At 45.9% G+C, this 20,045-nt stretch overlaps 1 protein-coding gene across 1 annotated transcript; it reads right to left on the reverse strand.

Annotated features, from left to right (window-relative positions):
- Positions 1 to 241: 241 nt before the first annotated feature.
- On the reverse strand, positions 242 to 6,490 carry Ccr4 (C-C motif chemokine receptor 4). The gene is made up of 2 exons (XM_076917443.1): positions 6,410 to 6,490; positions 242 to 3,510 (listed from the first exon to the last, which is right to left on the reverse strand). The coding sequence occupies exon 2, from the start codon at positions 3,446 to 3,448 to the stop codon at positions 2,366 to 2,368; it is 1,083 nt and encodes a 360-aa protein (XP_076773558.1). The 5' UTR covers positions 3,449 to 3,510; positions 6,410 to 6,490; the 3' UTR covers positions 242 to 2,365.
- Positions 6,491 to 20,045: the final 13,555 nt, after the last annotated feature.

Consider the following 20,045-nt stretch of genomic DNA (forward strand, 5'->3'; position numbering starts at 1 on the left):
TGTGTACAACACAAGGTCTCCTCTTGTCCCAACTGGATCTGTGTGTGTGTGTGTGTGTGGTCACCAGGCTTGGCTGCAAGCACCTTTGCCCGATGAGCCATAATGCCAGCTCCCTGTGTGAATTCAGCTACCAGCTTGTTTGTTCTTCCCTTGGACTTGGACCATATGGCTAAACCTTGGGTGCGCCAGCAATTCCGCCTCTGCCCACACCAGAAGACCACACACAGACACAATAGGAAAAAGGCTTAGCATAGCTAAGCGTAACTTTATTTGTTTTCTATAAAGGCGATATCAAATTTTCCTCTTAAAGCCACTCTTCAGAAAGTAAACGTCTAGAAATACATTCTTTATAAAGGCAGCGGGGTACTCCACTGTACAGGCTTAACGGAAGCATCGAACTCAGTACCTCCCCAGGCCGGAGGGATCGACTCTCACAAGCTCTGTTGGAGCTTCTGAGCAGTCATGGAGATGCAGCTGGATTAGGGGCCTTACACCCACAATCCCAGCACGCTGAAGCAAGAGGACTGGAAAAAAGTCAAGGCCAGCTTAGCTACATACCGAGTCCCAAGGCAATCTGTGCCACAGAGTGAGATGTCTCAAAAACACAACAAGGGGCTGAGGAGATGCTCTTAACTGGCTGTTCTTCTAGAGGACCTGGGTTCAATTCCCAGCACCCACATGATAGCTTACAACCATCTGTAATTCCAGTTCCAGGGGATCTAATGCCCTCTTCTGGCCTCTGCAGACACCAGGCACACACATGGTGTACAGATATACATGCAGGCAAAACACCCATACACATGAAGTAATTAAAATAAAAAAAAATTAAATGGCTTGAATAAAAAAAAAAACTTAGCAAATTATCTTAATGATATAACATGTTAAAATAATTAAAATAACAAGAATAACTGTTTTAATTTTATCTGTCCTGGAACTCATATTGTAGAACAGGCTGGACTTGAACTCATAGAGACAATCCTACCCCGGCCTTTGGAGTGCCGAAATTAAATATGTGTATCATCATGCCCTGAATGTTCTAACTTTTGATACAACTGATATTTAGAAATTAGAGCCAATTTTTTACAAAGGATGTTTTTTACAACTTCATAATTCAATAGTTATTTTAACACCTTACCTATAATGACTTTTAACTGATTATTTGTGTCTCAATAGATGACATGACCCTTTAAAGTGATTAAAGGAATACTGCCATACTTTATTAATATACTTACTATTTTCTTTCTTTCCTCCTTTCTTTTCAAGACAAAGTCTCACTAAATAGCCTTGGCTGGCCGGAACTAGCTCTATAGACCAGGCTGGCCTCAAACTCACAGTCATCCACATGCCTCTACCTCCCGTGTGCAGGGATTAAAGGTGTGCACCACCACAGGCTCATCCAGCTTACATTGTTTTTGTTTGTTTGTTTGTTTGTTTGTTTGTTTTCAAGACAGGGTTTCTCTGTGGAGCCCTATCTGTCCTGGACCTAGATTTGTAGACCAGGCTGGCCTCGAACCAAGATATTCTTGCCTTTGCCTCCCAAATGCTGGGATTAAAGACACTTGCCACCATGCCCTGTAACAGTTCCCTTTAAAAAAAAAAAAAAGAAGAAGAAGAAGAAGAAAGAAAATGAAAAAAAAGATGAACTTAGGGTGCTCACAGGAACATTTCAGAGCTAACTTTTGGGGTACTGCTTAGCTTGGCGTGGGTTTGGGTTTGTTTTGGGTTTGTTTTGATTTGATTTGGGAACAGGCTTTCAGTGTATTGTCCAGGCAATCCTTGAATCTACGCTCTCTTGGCCTTATCCCCGAAGAAGCTGTGATTACAAAGGCATTTCACCCTTCTCTGACCCGATGAGCTTCTTCTACAATCTGAATAACCTGTCACAATTAAAACATATACCAGCAAGCAAAACTGCAGTCGAATTTCAACAGATGTGTTCTATGCGCCTTGTTTCAAGTGGAAAAGGGATCATCCCAGCATCCCAGCATCCTTATCTCTCTCTACCCTGGTAAACAGGCTACAGTGAAGCATCCTCTGTAATAAGAGAGTCAAGATGTAGGATCCTCATTTCTCCAGACATCTGGCTTCATAGAATATGACATGTCCAAGAATTCAAGGTAGTTCAACAAAACTAGAGATCCGATCAAGGGCTCATTTTCATGAAGGGGTGATTTCCTCTACCCATCAGGGCTCTGAACCTCTTGGGAGCATCCTTGGGAGGCACCTGCAGGGTAAGAAGCCATCTTGCCATGATCTTGGTTTTTACTTGTTTTCTTCCTCAGACACCTGTTCAGGGCACCCTGACTGAAACAAGGCGAGCAGGTGCTGGGTGTGTAGAGCTTGTTAAATGCCATGTTACCCCCGTTTACAAAGCATCACGGAAGTCATGATCCATGGTAGACTGCGTGTAAGAGGAGCTGGAGGCGTCAGCCGAGTAGATCTGAAGGAAGTCACAGTGTTGGCAAAGCACAAGAGGACCCCGGCACGTTCTGAAGAGTTGGGCGATGTACTTGCGGAATTTCTCCCCGAGGAAGAAGTAAATGACGGGGTTAAGGCAGCAGTGAATGAAGGCCAGGGTTTCTGTGGCCTGGATGGCATAGTCTAGGTACCTCTCCAAGGTGCAGTCTTGAAGGACTTCAAGCTCCACCAGAGTTTCCAGGAAAAGCACCACGTTATAGGGCGTCCAGAAGCCAAGGAAGAGGACCACCACGGCAAAGATCATCCGAACTGCTCTGTTCTTCTTCTCATTCTTACAGTGTTGCAGGGTCCTAATGATCATGGAATAGCAAAACAGCATGATCCCCAGGGGGATGACCAGCCCCAGGACATTGATCTCCAGGGAGCTGAGGACTTTCCATGTGGTCGAGTTGACCGAGTACTGGGTTTTGCAGTACGTATGGTTGTGTTCTGTATAGCAAGTGCTGAACAAGAGGCCTGGGAGGGAGGCGAACACAGCCACTGACCACGTGATCAGGCTGGTGATGACGCCGTAGGTCAGAGTCCTTGCTTTCAAGGAAAACACCGCGTGCACGATGGCCAGGTATCTGTCTATGCTCATCAGCATGATGAAGAAGATACCACTGTAAAAACCCACCAGGTACATCCACGAAACAATCTTGCACAGACCTAGTCCAAAAACCCACTGGTCTGCAGCATAGTAGCCCCAGAAAGGGAGGGACAGCACAAACAGTAAATCCGAGATGGCTAGGTTCAGCAAGTACACATCAGTCATGGACTTCAGCCTCTTGTATTTGAACAGTACCAGAACCACAACAGAATTTCCAAACAGACCCAACAAAAAGACCAAGGAGTAGAGAGGAGGCAGGAAGACCTCCCCGAATGCCTTGATGCCTTCCTTGGTGCAAGGCTTGGGCAGGCTTTCGTAGAAGTAGTAACTATTGTATGCAGTTTCATCCTGTGTGGTGTCTGTGACGTCTGTAGCATTCATCCTTGGAATCTGCAGGCTCCGGGTACCAGTGGAAGAAGCCAATGAAAAAATAACTGAGCTGCCTGTGAGGGTGAAAATAAATCAAGAATTCTAAATACAAGGTACATTTAGCTGCATGCAATGTCACCCCAAATTGTCATATACCCTGTCCAGGAGGGACCTAAAGTTCAAAAAGAAATCATGTCAGCGTTGGGAGTCAGACAGATGGGATGCTCACATTCTGGGTTTCTGCTTTTCTGTTGGGAAGCTCATTTCTCTTACGGTTAGATGAGGATAGTAACCCCCGACCCCCTGAGGAGGTACAGTTTATAATGGGTTTCCAATGGATGGTCTCTGTGGCCAGCGGGATGGCCTATCAGGTAAAGGCACTTGCCACCGAGCTTCACTGACCCTTAGGAACCACAGAATTGAAGGAGAATCCAGCACTCAGGAGACAGAGACAGGCAAGTTTGAGACCAGCCTTATGTACGTAGAGAGTTCCGGGTCAGCCAGGTCTACACAGATAGAACTTGTCTCAAAAAAAAAAAAAAAAAAAAAAAAAAAAAGGAGCAGACAGGGTTAGAGGGGTGGCTCAGTGGTTAAGAATTCTGGTTGCTCTTCCTCCAGAGGACCCAGATTTGGTTCCCAGCTCCTACACTGTGGCTCACAATCATCTGTAACTCCAGTTTCAGGGGATTTGATACCCCCTCACCATACACATAAAATTAAATAACTAAAACATTTAAAAACAAACAAACAAACAAAAAACTTGGGCAGATGACATAGTTCAGTGGGCTAGGATATGTGTCATTATGCCTGACAATCTGAGTTCTAAGTTCAATCTCTTGGACTCCTCACATGATAGAAGGTGCCAGGTGCCATAGCTGTCCACACTGGCACTATGGTATACACACACACACACACACACACACACACACACATACACACACACATACACACACACACACACACACACACACACACATACACACACACATACACATACATACATACATACACACACACATACACACACATAGACACACACACTGCCAAAGGTGGTGCTGCATGCCTTTGATCCCAGGAGGCAAAGCCAGGCAAATCTCTGAGTCCGTGGCCAGCCTGGTCTACAGTGTGAGCTCCAGAACAGCCAGAGCTACACAGAGAAACCCTGTCCCAAATAGACAGACACACAGGTGGATGAACAAGTTTTAAAAATGAATAAATTAATCGTGGATACACATGTGAAATCTCTTTTGCAGTTATTCACACACATACTCACCTGGGCCATGTGGCATGAGTGATTTTCTGACCCAAGGCCACCACCCTCATTTCTGTCTCTGTGGCAGGCACCCTGGTTAGTCCCTACTAACCATTTCTTCCTTTGTTCAGTCATTCACACCTAATCAGTCTCTCCTCATATCTGCATGCCCGGACACTACTGTTTCTATGTGTATGTATATGTGGTATCCACATGTGCACACATCTGTGTGCGTGTACCTTCAGCTGTGCCTGGATTTATGGAGGCCGGGTTTCTTTTGCTATCACTCTCTACCTTGGTTTCTTTTTTTTTTTTTTTTTTTTTTTTTTTAAAGAGACAGTCTCAATACCAAACCCAGGACTCTCTGATTTGAGTAGTCAGGCTACCCAAGAAACCTACTGTTGCCCATCTCCACCTCCCAGGCCTCTGAGGTTCCAGGCCTGCACAGCCACACCTGGCTTTTGCTCGCCTGCAGGAGATCTCAGGTTCCTGTGCTTAGCCGCTAACCCTCTGCCCGCTGAATGGTCTCCCCAACCCCTGGCATTTCTCAAAAGAGATTTTGTTTATTTGTCCCCCCCCTCCCCCAAAGGCACTAAGAAGACTTGTTACTTGAAGTTAGTTACTTGTTACTAAGAAGTCTCCTGAGAAGCTTGTCAATGACTAGCAACTATCTTGTGTTGTTATTAACAGTGAGATTTAAAGGAAAAAAAAATTCAGTAAAACAGAGGAATGAAGATAGGCTCAGAAGAACAAACCAGCGAACAAAAAGGCTAGCCCAGCCTGCTAGCTCGTGCCTATATGCTAGCCCTTGAGAGGCAGAGGCAGGAAGACCAGAAGTTCATGGCCAGCCTCAGCAACACCTTGAGTTTGAGGCCAGCCTACACCGTATCAGACTCTCAAAAACAAGTGAGGCCAAGAAGATGCTCAGCTCAGCAAATGGAGACATCTGTCATCAAGCCTGAGTCTAATTCCCTGGTCTCACACGGTAGAAGAAAAAAAAAAAAAACAGACTCCTGCAAATTATCCTCAAACCCCCACACAGACAGGCACCCTGGTATGCATATACACACATATATACATATACCTGCATTACATAAAGTAATGTAATAAAAAATGCATTTCAAAAGAAAATTAATAAGTAAGTAAGTAAGTAAGTAAGTTGCGTGCAATTCCATAACTCCTGGGTGTATGATATTTCTTGGCTGGAGAAGCTTGCTGGAACAAGCAGAAAAGTTTGCAGTCCTGGTCAGAGTTGAGGGTGTGAGCCGAGTCCTAGAGGATGCCCAGCTGATAAAGTCTTAGGCGGCTTGCAGACAGGTAGGAAATGTATGTGCCACAGGCCAGTGAGCACCAGCAGGATTAGGAAGCCTGAGTGTGGGGCTGGAGAGATGGCTCGGTGGCTAAGGTCACTGGATGCTCTTGAATAGGAAAGAGTTGGCTTCAATTTCTAGCACCTGTATGGTGGCTTACAACCACGTGTATGTAACTCAGTCCCAGGGGGTGCGAGACCCTCTTCTTACAACCCCCTCGGGCACAGGCACACACGTGGGCACTTACATATATGCAGGCAAAACATTCTTACACATTAAATAAGATGAAAAGAACAACCCCCTGAGTGTGGGGCTGAGCAGGTGGCTAGCCACCTGTCCGTGCTCCCCGCAGCTACACGTACCTGCAGCAGCTTAACCACAGGTCCTGCAAATATCCCTGTCTCCACCTACCTTGATCTTCTGAAAGTGGTCCTGAGGACAGTCTGTGAGGCAATGCCAGGATCCTAGAAGCAGCACAGGTGCTTTGAAGGGTATGTGACTTCCTGTGACACTGTGACATATCAACTCTTCCCTCACCCATGTGGGGCTTCTTGACAAAAGGAAGAAGAAAGAAAGAAAGAAAAAAAAAAAAAAAAAAAAAAAAAACCCTTAGTGACTCATTTCCCCAAAGCTAGGCTGGTGTAGCTTATTCTGTGGCAAGGAAGAAAAATAAAAAGAAGGTAAGAGCCAGGTGCACTGGTGCAGACTAATCCTGGCACTTGGGCAGTGGAGGCAGGAAGGTCGGGAGCCCAAGGTCATCCTTGGCTACATAGCATGTTTAAGGCTAACCTGAGCTACAATGTGAACCTTCCTTAAAAAAGAAGAGACAGGAGGGGGTGGAGGGAAGGATAGGGGAAGGAGAATAAAAAGAAAAACTTTAAAGCTTTTTAAATTCATAAAATGTATGTGTTGTGGGTTAGGGATGGAACCCAGAGGCAGAGATTTGCTTAGTGTGATCAAAGCCCTGGGTACAGTCCTCAGGACCACACTGAGAGTTGTTTTTGTTTTTTTAAAAAAAATTTTTTTAAATGTGTAAGTATAAGGCCCTGGATTTGGTCTTCAGCTCTGAGAGAGGACCAAAACACAGAAACAAAACAAAACAATCAACAATAAAACTAGCAAAAACAAAAAACCAAAAACAACAAACAAAACAAAAACAGGTGCTCAACAAGCAGAAGAGGACAAAGTTGATCTAACTGTGTGTGTCTGGCTTAGAAGGTGACTTTGTCAGCCTCTTTGATTCAAAAAGGGGATCAAATGGACCAGTAACTCCCAAACCAGAGGATCTACTGCCCTCTCCTGGCCATGGCACAAACTTGATGCAGGAATTTGCATGGAGGCACAGCCTCCATCCATATAAACAAATAAAAAAGGAAATGACTGAGCTGCCAGGTGGACCATGAGTTGGTCCTGAGACCAACCCAGGGCAGCTTTCAGGCTTGTGAGATGGGCAAGCTGTTACTACCCCAGAGATAACCAGCAGTCAGCCTGGCATAGTGCCATCACAATCCTGAAGAAACACGAGGCCTTCCTGCAAGGATTTCAAACTAAACATCAGGGTCTGGAGAGATAGCTGTGTGGCTAATAGCACTGGCTGCTCTTCCAGAGGATCTGCTGTCAGCTGTCTGTACCCAAGTGTTTGTAACGCCCGTTTTAGGGGATCCGGCACTCTCTTTGTCTGTGTGGCTACTGCACACATGTGGGACACTTGCATATATGCAGGCCAAAGCCTCATACACATACAAATGAGAATAAACATTTTTTTTTTCTGGGGTAGGAGGCATGAAATTTGAGACAAGGTCTTACTGTGTAGCCTCCGCTGACCCCAAATTCAGAGATCTGTCTTGCCTCTGCTTCCAAAGTGCTGGAATAAAAGGTGTCTGCCACTACACTTGCGTAAAAATAAATAAATCTTAAAAGAAAGAAAAAAAAAACAGGAACAATAAACTAAAAATCAAAACCAGGATTGAGCCAGGCAATGGTGATACATGCCTTTAATCCCAGCACTTAGGAGGCAGAGGCAGGCGGATTTCTGAGTTTGAGGCCAGCCTAATCTACAGAGTGAGTTCCAGGACAGCCAGGGCTATATAGAGAAACCCTGTCTCAAAAAACAAAACAAACAAACAAAAACAAAAAACCCAAACAAAGAAAAAAAAAAAAAAAACCAACCAGAATTGAGCAGGTAACCAGAACACATTGTGTAATATATGAAATTGACCAAAAAAAAAAAAAAAAGATTTAATAATATGTATAAAAGTGGTAGCAATTTTTCACAATGTCCAGATCATATGTGAAGAAACAGGAAGCCAGAAAGGAAAGGTGATGTATCACAAGACTGGCAGACACAGTTGGGCCTACAATCCTGCTCTTGACACTCTCATAGATACCTTAGACTTGATTTCTTTCTTTCTTTCTTTCTTTCTTTCTCTCTCTCTCTCTCTCTCTCTCTCTCTCTTTCTTTCTGTCTTGTTTTTTTTTTTTTTTTTTTTTGTTTGTTTGTTTGTTTTGTTTTTCGAGACAGGGTTTCTCTGTGTAGCCCTGCCTGTCCTGGAACTCACACTGTAGACCAGGCTGGCCTCGAACTCAGAAATCCGCCTGCCTCTGCCTCCCAAACGCTGGGATTAAAGGCGTGTGCCACCACTGCCCGGCTAGACTTGATTTCTAAGAAAGGAGCAGACTGAAAAAGCAAAACTAAAAACAAACAAACAAACAAACAAAAAACAAAAAAACAACAAAACAAAACCCCACCCTCATATACCACCATGCCAGGCCAGTGTCCAACATGGAACTGTAGCGACCCCTGGTGTACCAGACTAATTCCAACAGCAAAGACGCAAAGTAAATGCTTCCAGTGCCTAAGCAGCCAGAAACAGCTGGAAGTGAGAGAAATGTTCGGCGCACTGAGAGAGAGAGCACTAGGAAGCAAAGTTCTTGTGGGTGAGGTTAGTCAGGCGCTTTGTTGGTGTGCTAATTGGAATGACTGGGAACTCTAGGTCTAGCCCCTACTATCTAACCACTGGCCCGAGTTGAATGGGGTTTCTACAGAGTGGTTCTGGAACATAATCTCTGCCTAAAGGGAGAGATTTGAAATGTGAATTTTGCTGCTGACAGAAGAACTGACTGGATCAAACCAGGGACTCAAAACAGAGCCCAAACTGGACGTGGTGGCACGTGATTCTATGATACTTACAGGATAGTAGTGGCAGGGGGACCAGGTGCTCTGGGGTCATCCTCAACCATATCTACTAATTCAAGTGGGATCCTACCCCTCAAGAAACAAAAATACAAACGTTGTAAGTGAAAAGCTTAATGAGTCAAAAATACAGAGAGAGCTGGAGAGATGGCTCAGCTGTATCACTTCTCTTAAGGACCCAGGTTCAGTTCTCAGCACTCCCATGGTGTAGACCCCCTCCTAGGTCCAGGGGATCCGGTGTCCTATTTGAGAGCGCCTGCAGTGCAGTTGGTACAGACACGCATGCACGAAAAACACGTATCTGCACAAAATAGATCGATCTAATTTTTTTAAAAAGACATCGTCTCACTACGTCGGGAATTCAGTATGTAAATCATGCTAGAACTAACAGAGATCCTTCTGCCTCTGCCACCCAAACGCTGAAATTAAAAGCCATACGCCCTGCTTAATAAAAGATTAATATAATGAAAAGCATATAAAAACAGCAGGGCTGAGAAACAGGACAAAATCACGGAGATTGGCAACGTTGAGAGGAAGCTACAAACTCATAAATATGATTGCCTGCCTGCCTGCCTGCCCGGCTGGACAGATGTAGCAAAGGTTGGAGATCACAATGTCACCTCAGCTCCATTCTAATCTTTGGCCGGGGGGAAATACGGAAACAAGGTGACAATCATTTTTTGTTTCGAATTTTGTTTTTGTTTTCCTGAGGCGGTTTCTCTGTGCACCCTGGCTGTACTGGAACTTACTACCCAGACCAGGCTGTGCTTGAACTAACAGAATTGAGCATCTCGGGTGAGGGGCTCTTCTGCCAAGGTGGCTGCTGGGAAAGGTCGTAGCCGCAAGTGCTGCCGGGAAGCACAGGAACGATGGCTTCTCTTACTCTGGGTCCACCGTCATTTTCAGGGTGCTTCCGGGACAGGGGTATTCATGTAATTGTGACTGGGTAACGGGTCCCTCCTGCCTGGGACGATCCGGGCTTTACTTTACATCAACTTCATGTAGAACTCAGCTCCTTCACCTCTCGAGGTCTCCTGGTCCCATTTTTTATACCTGGGGCCAGCTGCCGAACATCCCTGTGCCTGAGACCGACAAGGACTCCATAACCTGCTTTCTTCGTTCATCTGGCCCGCCCGGCCTCACAAACTCCCCCTCTGGACACTCCTCCATCACTCTTCTCTGGCTCAGTTAGGCCCGATTGGCCTCCTAGCCCCAAATTGACTTCTGCCTAACTATAACCACCAGCAGATGGCAGCGTTTTCCAGTTTACCATCCTTTAGGAAAATGGGTTGCGTTATTTAAGAGTTAGAAATGGCGGGGTGTGTGGCATGCTTGTAATCCCAGCACTCTTGAGGCAGAGGCAGGCCAATCTCTCGGGGTTCAAAATCCAGCCCAGTAAAATCCTATCGCAAAAGAAAACCTTTTAAGTATTTATTTATTTATTTATTTATTTAGTGTGTATGTGTGATAGCACACCAGAGGTCAAAGGACAACTGGGGGTTCCTTTTCTTTCATCCCGTGGGTCCAGAAATGTAAGTTGTCTGCCTTGGTATCAGGCATCTTTCCCTGGAGAGCCATCTTGCCAGCCCTACTTTTCTTCACAGAAAGTATTTCAGGTGCTGGTTGGGGGCAGGGCACATGCGTACCAGGCTCAAATCCCTGCTTCTCCACCCACCAGAGGAAAAAAAGAAATAGCGGTCTGTGTTTATAACACCTATTTCCTTACCTCTCCTCGACTCCATGGGTCACTGGCTGCAGAGATGACTCTACAGTTAATGTTCTAGATGTTCTTCCAAAGGATCTGAGTTGGGTTCCCAGTATCCAGTGGCTCAAAAAACACCTAACTCCAGCTCTTGAGGGGATCCAATTCTCTCTTCTGGCCTCCATGGGACCCGCACCTAAGTATACAAGTCCACACACACACATACACACACACACACACACACACTTTTGTAAGAAGGTACTCTATAACCTCAGTACTCCGGGATCTTGAGTTGAACTCTAGCCAGAGCTACAAAGGGTATCTATCTCCCTATCTCAATAAAACACTGCCTTGTGGAAGTGAGGTGTCCACCAGCAACAGCTTTAGCAAGACTACTCTTTTTCTTCGGGCACCTGGCATTGTCACAATGGCTACCATCACTCACTATGCAATTGAAAAGCTGCCAGGAAAGCTTGCAGATTGGATGGATGGACTTTTATCAAAGCAAGCCAGGGCGGGGCTCAGTGACTTGAGCCACAGCTTGTGCTTTACTTAGAAGAAATGCAGGTAGGTTTTTGACCACATCAAGCCCGCAGAATGTCCTGAGAGCACATGATACACCTAAGGTGAGAAACACCCTCCCTTGGTTCTGCAGACCTGGATACAGGGATGAGGAGCACAGCTGGACTCAGGCCCTGTCTGATCTAGTCAAGTTACTGACCTATGAATTAGAGCCAGTCTTCCAACCAGACCTTCAGCTCCACCTGGTCCCTACCAAAGCTCAGCTCTCAGGCCCGTCTCTCCTTGAGCTCTTCCCACCTGTCTGCAGTCCTCCCTCCAGGCCTGTTTCATCCACCACACTGGGCCTGCACCTGACTGACCAGTTTTTCTCTTTAATTACTGCATACCTCAAAGCCACATGCTGAGCAAGGTTTAAGCTCCAAACCCCACCTCCCCACCCCCAGAACCTATGGGCTACAGGTGCTAATTGAAATGTCCCCTTACCTTCCCCACCCCCACACAATGAACTCATTTCACTCTTTCTAGAATCTTCTCTCTCAATCCAGAGTCTTTTCCACAAACCTCAGGGAAGGGCTTGGGAATCAGTTGGTAGGCTTACATCCTCTGTGTTCTGGGCTAATTTATGACGACAATTATCCTGAAAGTGAATGTGAAGACAAAAAACAAGGGGGAAGTTACATTAAAATCTTTTTTCTTCTCTCTCTCTCTCTCTCTCTCTCTCTCTCTCTCTCTCTCTCTTTCTCAAAGTATTGTGTAGGGCCACTAAGTTTGTAAAACAGCTTTCCATGTGCAAGCCTGGTGATCTAAGCTTGATCACCAGAACCCCTCTGGGAGACAGAGAATTGACTTCTAGAAGTTTTCTTCTGCCTGCCTCATGAGGCTCTGTGGCATGCATGTGCGCGTGTGCAAACACACACACCACAGAAACACAATAAAAGCTGCAATGATAAGTTATTATGTGTCTTCTTTCTTGAAAGTAATAGGATGGGCAAACTTCAAAGTGAGGGCTTCTACACAACCGCACTTCTCTCGGGCACTTCTGAAGGTTGGGGGAGGAAAACCTGATTTTTCTGTCTCAAAACAGGGTCTCAACTGTACAGCTTGGCTGTCCTGGAACTCATTCTGTAAACCAGGCTGGCATTTAACTCAAAGATCCTCCTGCCTCTGCCTCCCCAGTACTGGAACCCAATACTACACTTAGCCACCACCACCACCACCCCCGATTTTTTTCCTTCCCCCCCCCCCCCCCCCCCGAGACAGGGTTTCTCTGTATAGCCCTGGCTGTCCTGGAACTCATTCTGTAGACCAGGCTGGCCTTGAACTCAGAAATCCGCCTGCCTCTGCCTCCCAAGTGCTGGGATTAAAAGCGTGCGCCACCACCGCCTGGCTTTTTTCCATTTTTAATTTGAAGATTTTTGTTAGGGGATTTTATTGCGACACTTTCATACATATTACACCATACTTTTCTGGTATTTGCAGCTCCACGTGCCTCCCTGGTGCCTGATGGCTGTGCATTCTTCGGCAGTGTTGTGTAAGTTTCCAGATGAAAACTCTCCACCCTGCCTGCAGGAGAGCTCCTTAAGCAGGGAGGTGAGCAACAAAAGATGGGCCCTCAACCTGACCAGTTTCACTATGCTCCTCTCCCTGCCAGACTAAGCAGAGCCCAGCTCATTGAACGGAGGGGGCAACTTAGACAAGCTGAATTCCCAAGTCCCATGAGAAGAGAGTCTACTGCAGGATGACTCAGACCAGAGAGCAGCTGCCTGGAAGAGATAGGATCAACGGAGGCGCCTGGGAAGAAGTCTCCGACCTGCTTCGTTGCCCGCAGGCTGTGCAGTGTGCTCCAGGTTTCCCAGCTTCTGAGGGCTGTCACCCAGGCTGGGGTGGGCCTTCCTGATGCAGCTGTCTTCTAAACATTGCTGTTCCTGTAAGTGTCACCCCTCACCCACATTCCTGTAAGTCACTTCAATAAAACCCATTGCTTCACCAGGCAGGACTTCGGTGGGATCTGTCCTTTAGTCAGCCTTGGGCTCCTTATCTGGGGTGAGTAGACTGTTTCATCTCCCTCGGAAGAGTTCTGTCATATACCAGGAAGCAACTGGAGCCCCCATGTGCTGGTATCCGCCCTGCGATTGCACAAGAGTGGACCACTCAGGTGGGTCCCTTGCCCTTGTGCTCCCATGACTCTTGGTCCTTTAAGCTGTGGGCCCAAACTTAGTGGTCCAGTTCAGTTCTTACCAAGCTCACTTCCGAAAGCAATGGGTACATAATCAAATTCATCTATTCAACTTGTTTTATAAAAGGTCTCCTAAATGCAAAACTACAAACTATAGGGCTAACATCAGCTAACTTAGTCCTAAGTTTTTTTAAAAAAGGACTTTAAAAAAAATAATTTATTCATTTATTTTTATTTCATGTACATTGGTGTCTTGCCTTCATTTATGTCTGAGTGTAAGGGTGTCAAATCTTGGAGTTACTGACAGTTATGAGCTGCCATGTGGTTACTGGGAACTGAACTCAGGACCTCTGGAAGAACAGTCAGTGTTCTCGATCGCTGAGCCAACTCTCCAGCCCTAAAAAGGACTTTTTAAAGCCTCCTTGTTGGAAATAAAAATTGCTACCTCTCCAGTGAAACCCCAGGAAACTACTCCACCCAACAATAAAATTGTTGTTGGGCTATCTGTCCTAGCAGGTCCCATAAGGGCCAACAGAGCAGAAAATGTGTTCACATTATGGGACCTGACTAACAGGCAAGTGTGCAAATAAAATAAAGTGTAGATTAAAAAAAAAAAAAAAAAAGCATGGCAGCTCATAACATTGGCAAAGAAAAAGCCTGCATATATTTAACAAAATGGACTTTATATTTTTCACTCTACAGGCTGACTTCTGACAATGTCAGGTTCACATCTGTCAATACTTCAGGGACTACTAGTCACACCCCAAAGGGCTCTTTCTAGCCACAGTCTTCTGAAGTGTCTCTTTTTACACTGGGAGTAGGGACACATGTATAACTCTACAAACCTGGGAGGCTGAGGCAGGAGCAGAGTCCAAATTTGGTGGCTGAACTGAGTTCCAGGGAATCAGAGGCACCTCTTTTTGCTTCCTCAGACACCAGGCACTCTCATGGTACACAGATGTGTGCTGTGTGTGTGTGCTCAAGTGCCCAGGTGTGTACATGTGGCCACAAGCACCTTTACCCTTTCTAGATATCCAGTTGACACTCCTGAAGACAACGTAAGTTACTTTACATACATAGGTATTTTATACTGATAGTCCAAGTTCACTCAAAACACAAAGTAAGGGCTGGGTGAAATGGCTCAGTGCATACTGTCAAATCTGGATGATTAGAACCCTTGGGCGAGTACCATGAGAACTCCAGTAGGCTGTCCCAACCATCTTGAGGTTCACTCTGGTACCCTCACTCCCCAGCATGTACCCACAGCAAATAAGTGCCACTTCCCCCCTACCCCCCATTAACTGGAAAAGCCGATATTCAGAAGGTCCACCTTGGCAGAACTGTACTTACCTGGAATCACTAAGACGATCCACACACTTCTGATCTTTTAGCAAACACGTTACGAGAACCAGGCAGATTCCATGTGCAAAGCCTCCGGCTCCCATGCCTTCTCATCTTGTGTCTTTGCCTCCCAGCTTCTTTGTACAGGAAATGAAGTGCCCACCCAGCCCATTTAAGCTCCACCTAACGTCTAATGCTTCATCTGTGGTACCTCACCCTTTGAATATCCCACAGAGCGGCATTTCCTCCTGCCTGTACTTCCTGGTCATCAGGATACCGGTGCTAAGAAATTCATGCAGTAATTCCATGGAGGTGTGCAGTTCCCCTAGACATACATACTGCTATGCTCACCATATGAAACAGCTAAACCATGTTCATGTTTGGTTCTGTAATCACACCAGCAAGCAGCAAAGGCTCCAATGTCTCCCCCATATCCCTGTTCAATACTTGGTTTGTATTTATCATTAGTGCTCAGAATCAGGGGCCTGCCACTGAAGGGTCATTTCATTAGCTTAGCCCTTTAGACCTTAGCTCATTGGGCCAGAGACAGTGGGAATCACATGGAACTAAAGACAAGTCTTCATCTTTATCTTTAAAAAAAAAAAAAAAAAAAAAAAAGAGGCCAGGTGACGGTGGTCTGCTTGGGTGGCAGAAGTAAGTGGATCTCATGAGATCCAGGACAGCCAAGGGTTACAGAGAAACCGTCTCAAAATACAAACCAACCTGAACGTGGGCACACACATGCCATAGCACTCGTGTGCGTCAGGACAACTTCTACCACATGGGTCCCAGGCTTGGCAGCAGTCACCTTTTCCTGCTAAGCCATCTTGCCAGTCCATGAACTTCAGTCTTTCCTTCACAACTCACTTGCTTTGCCAATTTCCACACCAGGCCTTAAGGAGACTGTAGAGGGCCCTTTCCCCCAAACCCTCATGTCTGACAGGCTCCCACGGTGCCCAGCTACAGGTACCATAAATAAAAGGAGACGGGGAAGAGGAACAGAGGCTGAGTCCATTCATGAACCCACAAGGCTCTCTAGAACTCTCTCAAGCAGGTGTTCAATCCCAGAGTTCTCCACTCTGGCCACCTTAGGAGAGTAACAAATCACAACACTTTCAGGAGAAAAGTAGACAAGTCTAGTGGGTCACCTCCAGCCCGATGACCTCCACCCAAACCGGAGGCTACCTGCTTTGAGAAAAAGGTTAAGACTCAGCTCCACTCAAAGCAAATTCCAAGGCAAGCTGAGAACACACAGGGGTTAGCTTGAACAAAAATAAAAAACAAACTGTATTTGACCTCCATGTCCGCCTGCACACGTGTGCACCAGGTGCCCAGAGGCCACAGGAGGGCATCCGGTTCTCTGGAATTAGAACTGGGAACCCAACCTAGGTCCTTGGGCTCTAACCACAGAACCATCTTTCCAGCCCCTATACCACTTTCCAATTGTTTAAGGTTTTGAAGCAGAGCCTTACTACACAGCCCGTGCTGGCTTCAAACCCGTGATCCTCCTGGCTCGGCCTTCCTGGGATTAGAGGAATGTGCCTACCACATAGATCCGCAAAGTTCCTAGTCTCCATAGCACCTGCCTCCCTGGCCCCACAATCAAGAACCACCAAGATATGAATTACTTAGTTTCCTTGGGGCCACAGCACAGCCCTCAAATGGATCCTCTCCATCAGCCCAAGATGAGGTTAAAAGGCCAGAACCCACCAGAAAAAAAGGAGGCAGCAGCAATAGCAGCAGCTGGTGAGTCCCACAGCCACTTACCCTTTGGAGAGACAGCTGTTACTTTCTTTCCTTGGGAAACTCAAAGACAAGGATATAAAGCCTGTATATAAATACAGATACACACAGCCGTTTACGAGTGCGTGGGGGTTTGCCATTACATGGTGTGAATGTAGAGACCAGACTGTGAGAGTTGGTTCTCTTGCTCTACCAGGTCCTGGGAACTCAACTCTTCATCAAGCTTGGTGACAAGCACATTACAGCCACGCTGTCTGACCACCCCTAGCCTGTTTTGTCCTGTGACAGCCAGTCCTCTGAGTTCCCCCCACCCCCATCAAGAGTGGTACACCCATACCTAACCCAGATGGAAAGATCACACAGACACAAGTTTTCATGGGAAAACCCTCTGTTTATTTGATTAAACAAAAATAAAATAAGCTGCATAGGAACAATTTTAAAGTCCAAAGAGACACCGGCTTTGTTTTAAGGCTGCAGTAGCTGATACGGCATCTCCTTGCTACTCCTCCCAGCCTTCTCTGTGGACCCCAGAGATACATTCAGAAGCCTGTTAGCTCACAGGAGGTTTGGAAGGCTTTTCCACTGGCTCTTCACCTGCTCACTGCCTGTCATGCCTGTGGCTGGTGATAGGAACATTTAAGGTTTTAAAGGTAAAAGCCCAAAAAGAGGGGAGAGGGGCTTACAAAAAAATAATAATAATTAAAAAAAATACACTTTTGCCTTGAGGTTTGGGGGAAATCCCCCTAGCTGACAAGCTCCTAAATGCCACCACAATCCCCAAAGTGGCAGAGGCAGAGAGGGCTCTGCTGCCAGGGGAGGCAGTGTGTTCCTTCAATCAGCTTGTCGCGCTTAAGACACTTTTAACTTAGTCATTCTAACATCAGGCAACATGCCTCTGAATTCCACCCAGAAAGGCAATGCATTCACTTTTCTTACAACAAAAGAGACCCACGTGGATCGTGTACTCTATAGTTACATAAAAATTAAAGCTTCTTCTCTTTTTGGCTGACCAGGCGTGAGAGAACTAATGGACTGTATCAAACAAGATCCATTAAAACAAAACCGAACAAACCCTCCCACCCACAACTACATGTAACATGCTAAACATCGCTAAACCACCCACCCTCACCGGCACTGAGGTTAAAGGGAAAAGGGGAAAAGACATTTACCACCCTACAAACAAGAAAGCCCCACCCATACATGTGAACAGTCTCCCTCTAGAGGAAGACAGAGCTACAGACTGATAGAAAACACCAAGAACCAATGCAAAGCTGGTTACAGCGAAAGTAAACGAGGTGCTGCCAGGGGCGCCAATATTTAGCCAGTGTGCTCTGAGATAGCCTTAAGTAAGATACAACCTGAGCTCGTGAGTTAATACAATCATTAAAAGGGGTCTAAGACCATGCAGATACACAAAAACATTTAGAACCATTACTGGTTAAATGAGGGTGGGAAAACAGCCCTCCAGGCTGGATTGCTAACCCGTAACACCAGTTTTTTTTTTTTTTTTAAATAGATATTATTGAGGTATTTCTTCACGGTGACATTTATTTATAAACCCAAAACCCGATTAGTCCAGTGGCCTACAGGATGCTCTTATCCAGGTAGACCAGAAGGTGACCGGGGACAAACGGAGAAAGTTAACAGCATATTTCCTGATAATGTGCTTCTCAATTTATCAAGTATTTAACAAACAAGAACAAAGTGGGGAGATGGGGAACAAACAAGAAATGTCAAAGTGTTGCCTTTGGTAGGAAGAACAAATCAAAGCAAAAAGCAATACACAGGTCACCGGTCGCTGTAGAAATGGCTGCACCACGGTGACGGACATCCTGCTGGGCACAGACAGCTTCAAATACAATCATGAAGTCAGAGATTCTCATTCCCTTCAAATACCTGATGCTCCCTTCCCATTAGACCTGTAGGGCTCCGGCTACAAGGACATGCCTGCAGACACTCCTAACAGATAAAACAGCTTTCTCTTGAAGAGAAGAGACCTAAAGGCCTTTAATGAAGTAAGGTTCTCCATCAGGTCCGAGAAGTAGCTCTGTGGCAGGGAAAGCAAGACTGGCGGAGAACTACTTGGGAGAATGACTACACTGACCAGGCAGTTCTTGTTCAAGGTCAGATGTTTGTCTACTTGAAGAAATCAATCCTGCATTCCTGAACATTGTCTTCTAGAGGGGGTCTCCCACATCCACCTCCCCCTCCTGGATTAATACTAACCCTTTCAAGACCCATCAGGTGCCGATGTGAGGTAGATGACTTTTTGCCAAAAGTGAGGTAGAAAATCCGTAAGAGACGAATCAGTGTGGTTGGGACAGTGCCCTGTTCTGTGACCCTGGCTCACCAGAAGCCAGAGAAAGGCCCAGTCCTATTTAACTGTATACAGGGATGGCGTCATCTTCATACAGACTGTCAGAACCTCAGTAGAAGAGATGTTCTAAATGAATACATTTTGGCACCACTGTGTGTTTGTGTATATATATACATACACACACACACATAGACACACACAGACACACACACACATTTCTTAAACAATAGGGAAAACAAGCCTAGAACTTTGGCATTCCTTTTAATACCTACCATAACACAGCAACCCTAGAATCTTCCAAACCCAAAAGACAACACACAGACGGACAGTATTGTGCTGCTTCAAGCTTAAAAGACTTCCCAACTCAAATGATTAAGCTTTGGCTTAACTCATGAAACACACTGGGCCATCCATCACAAAGTGCCTTCATCCTGGCAACCTCTATGGCCCAACACTGTCCAATTCCGTTTAGGGTACCCTTGTGTGCTTCCCCAGATAAGTTAGACTTAACAAGGGTATTGATTGAGGAAGTTTAGTGCACTTGGGGAACAGCCTAGACCACTAGACTCAAGCCAAGATGAGTTACCTGCCAGCTGAAAGAATAGAGGACAGGTCTGAAGACAAAACAGGGTGGCTTCTCATAAACAAAAGTTACAGATTAGTGATTACTTTCAGATTATACTTCTGGAATGTTAGACAGGTGGCAACCAGGTGTTTAACACTCAAACTTAAGATATTAATTCACTTCCAATGGGAATTTCCTGGTCCCCACCCTCTCCAGCTCCTGCCACCTGTCCAGGCTAGCTCTACACAAGGAGCGCTGCCCGGCAGGCAGTCTCTCACTGAGAGACGGTTTTTCCATCCATCCAGCACCCAGAATGTCTCTTTCCTGTCATACCTATACAACATCACCTCGGAATGGGCAGCAGGCTCACACCAAACATGGCTTGCATCATGATATGGAACAGCCCACAGTATCTAAGAGACACTCTCCAAAGTGCTTAGCACCAATTCCCCCACAGGCTAGGAGTCAAATCTCAGGTGGCCACAAAT

The sequence above is a fragment of the Arvicanthis niloticus genome, chromosome 21, assembly GCF_011762505.2.
Source record: "Arvicanthis niloticus isolate mArvNil1 chromosome 21, mArvNil1.pat.X, whole genome shotgun sequence".
Classification (NCBI taxonomy): Eukaryota; Metazoa; Chordata; class Mammalia; order Rodentia; family Muridae; genus Arvicanthis; species Arvicanthis niloticus.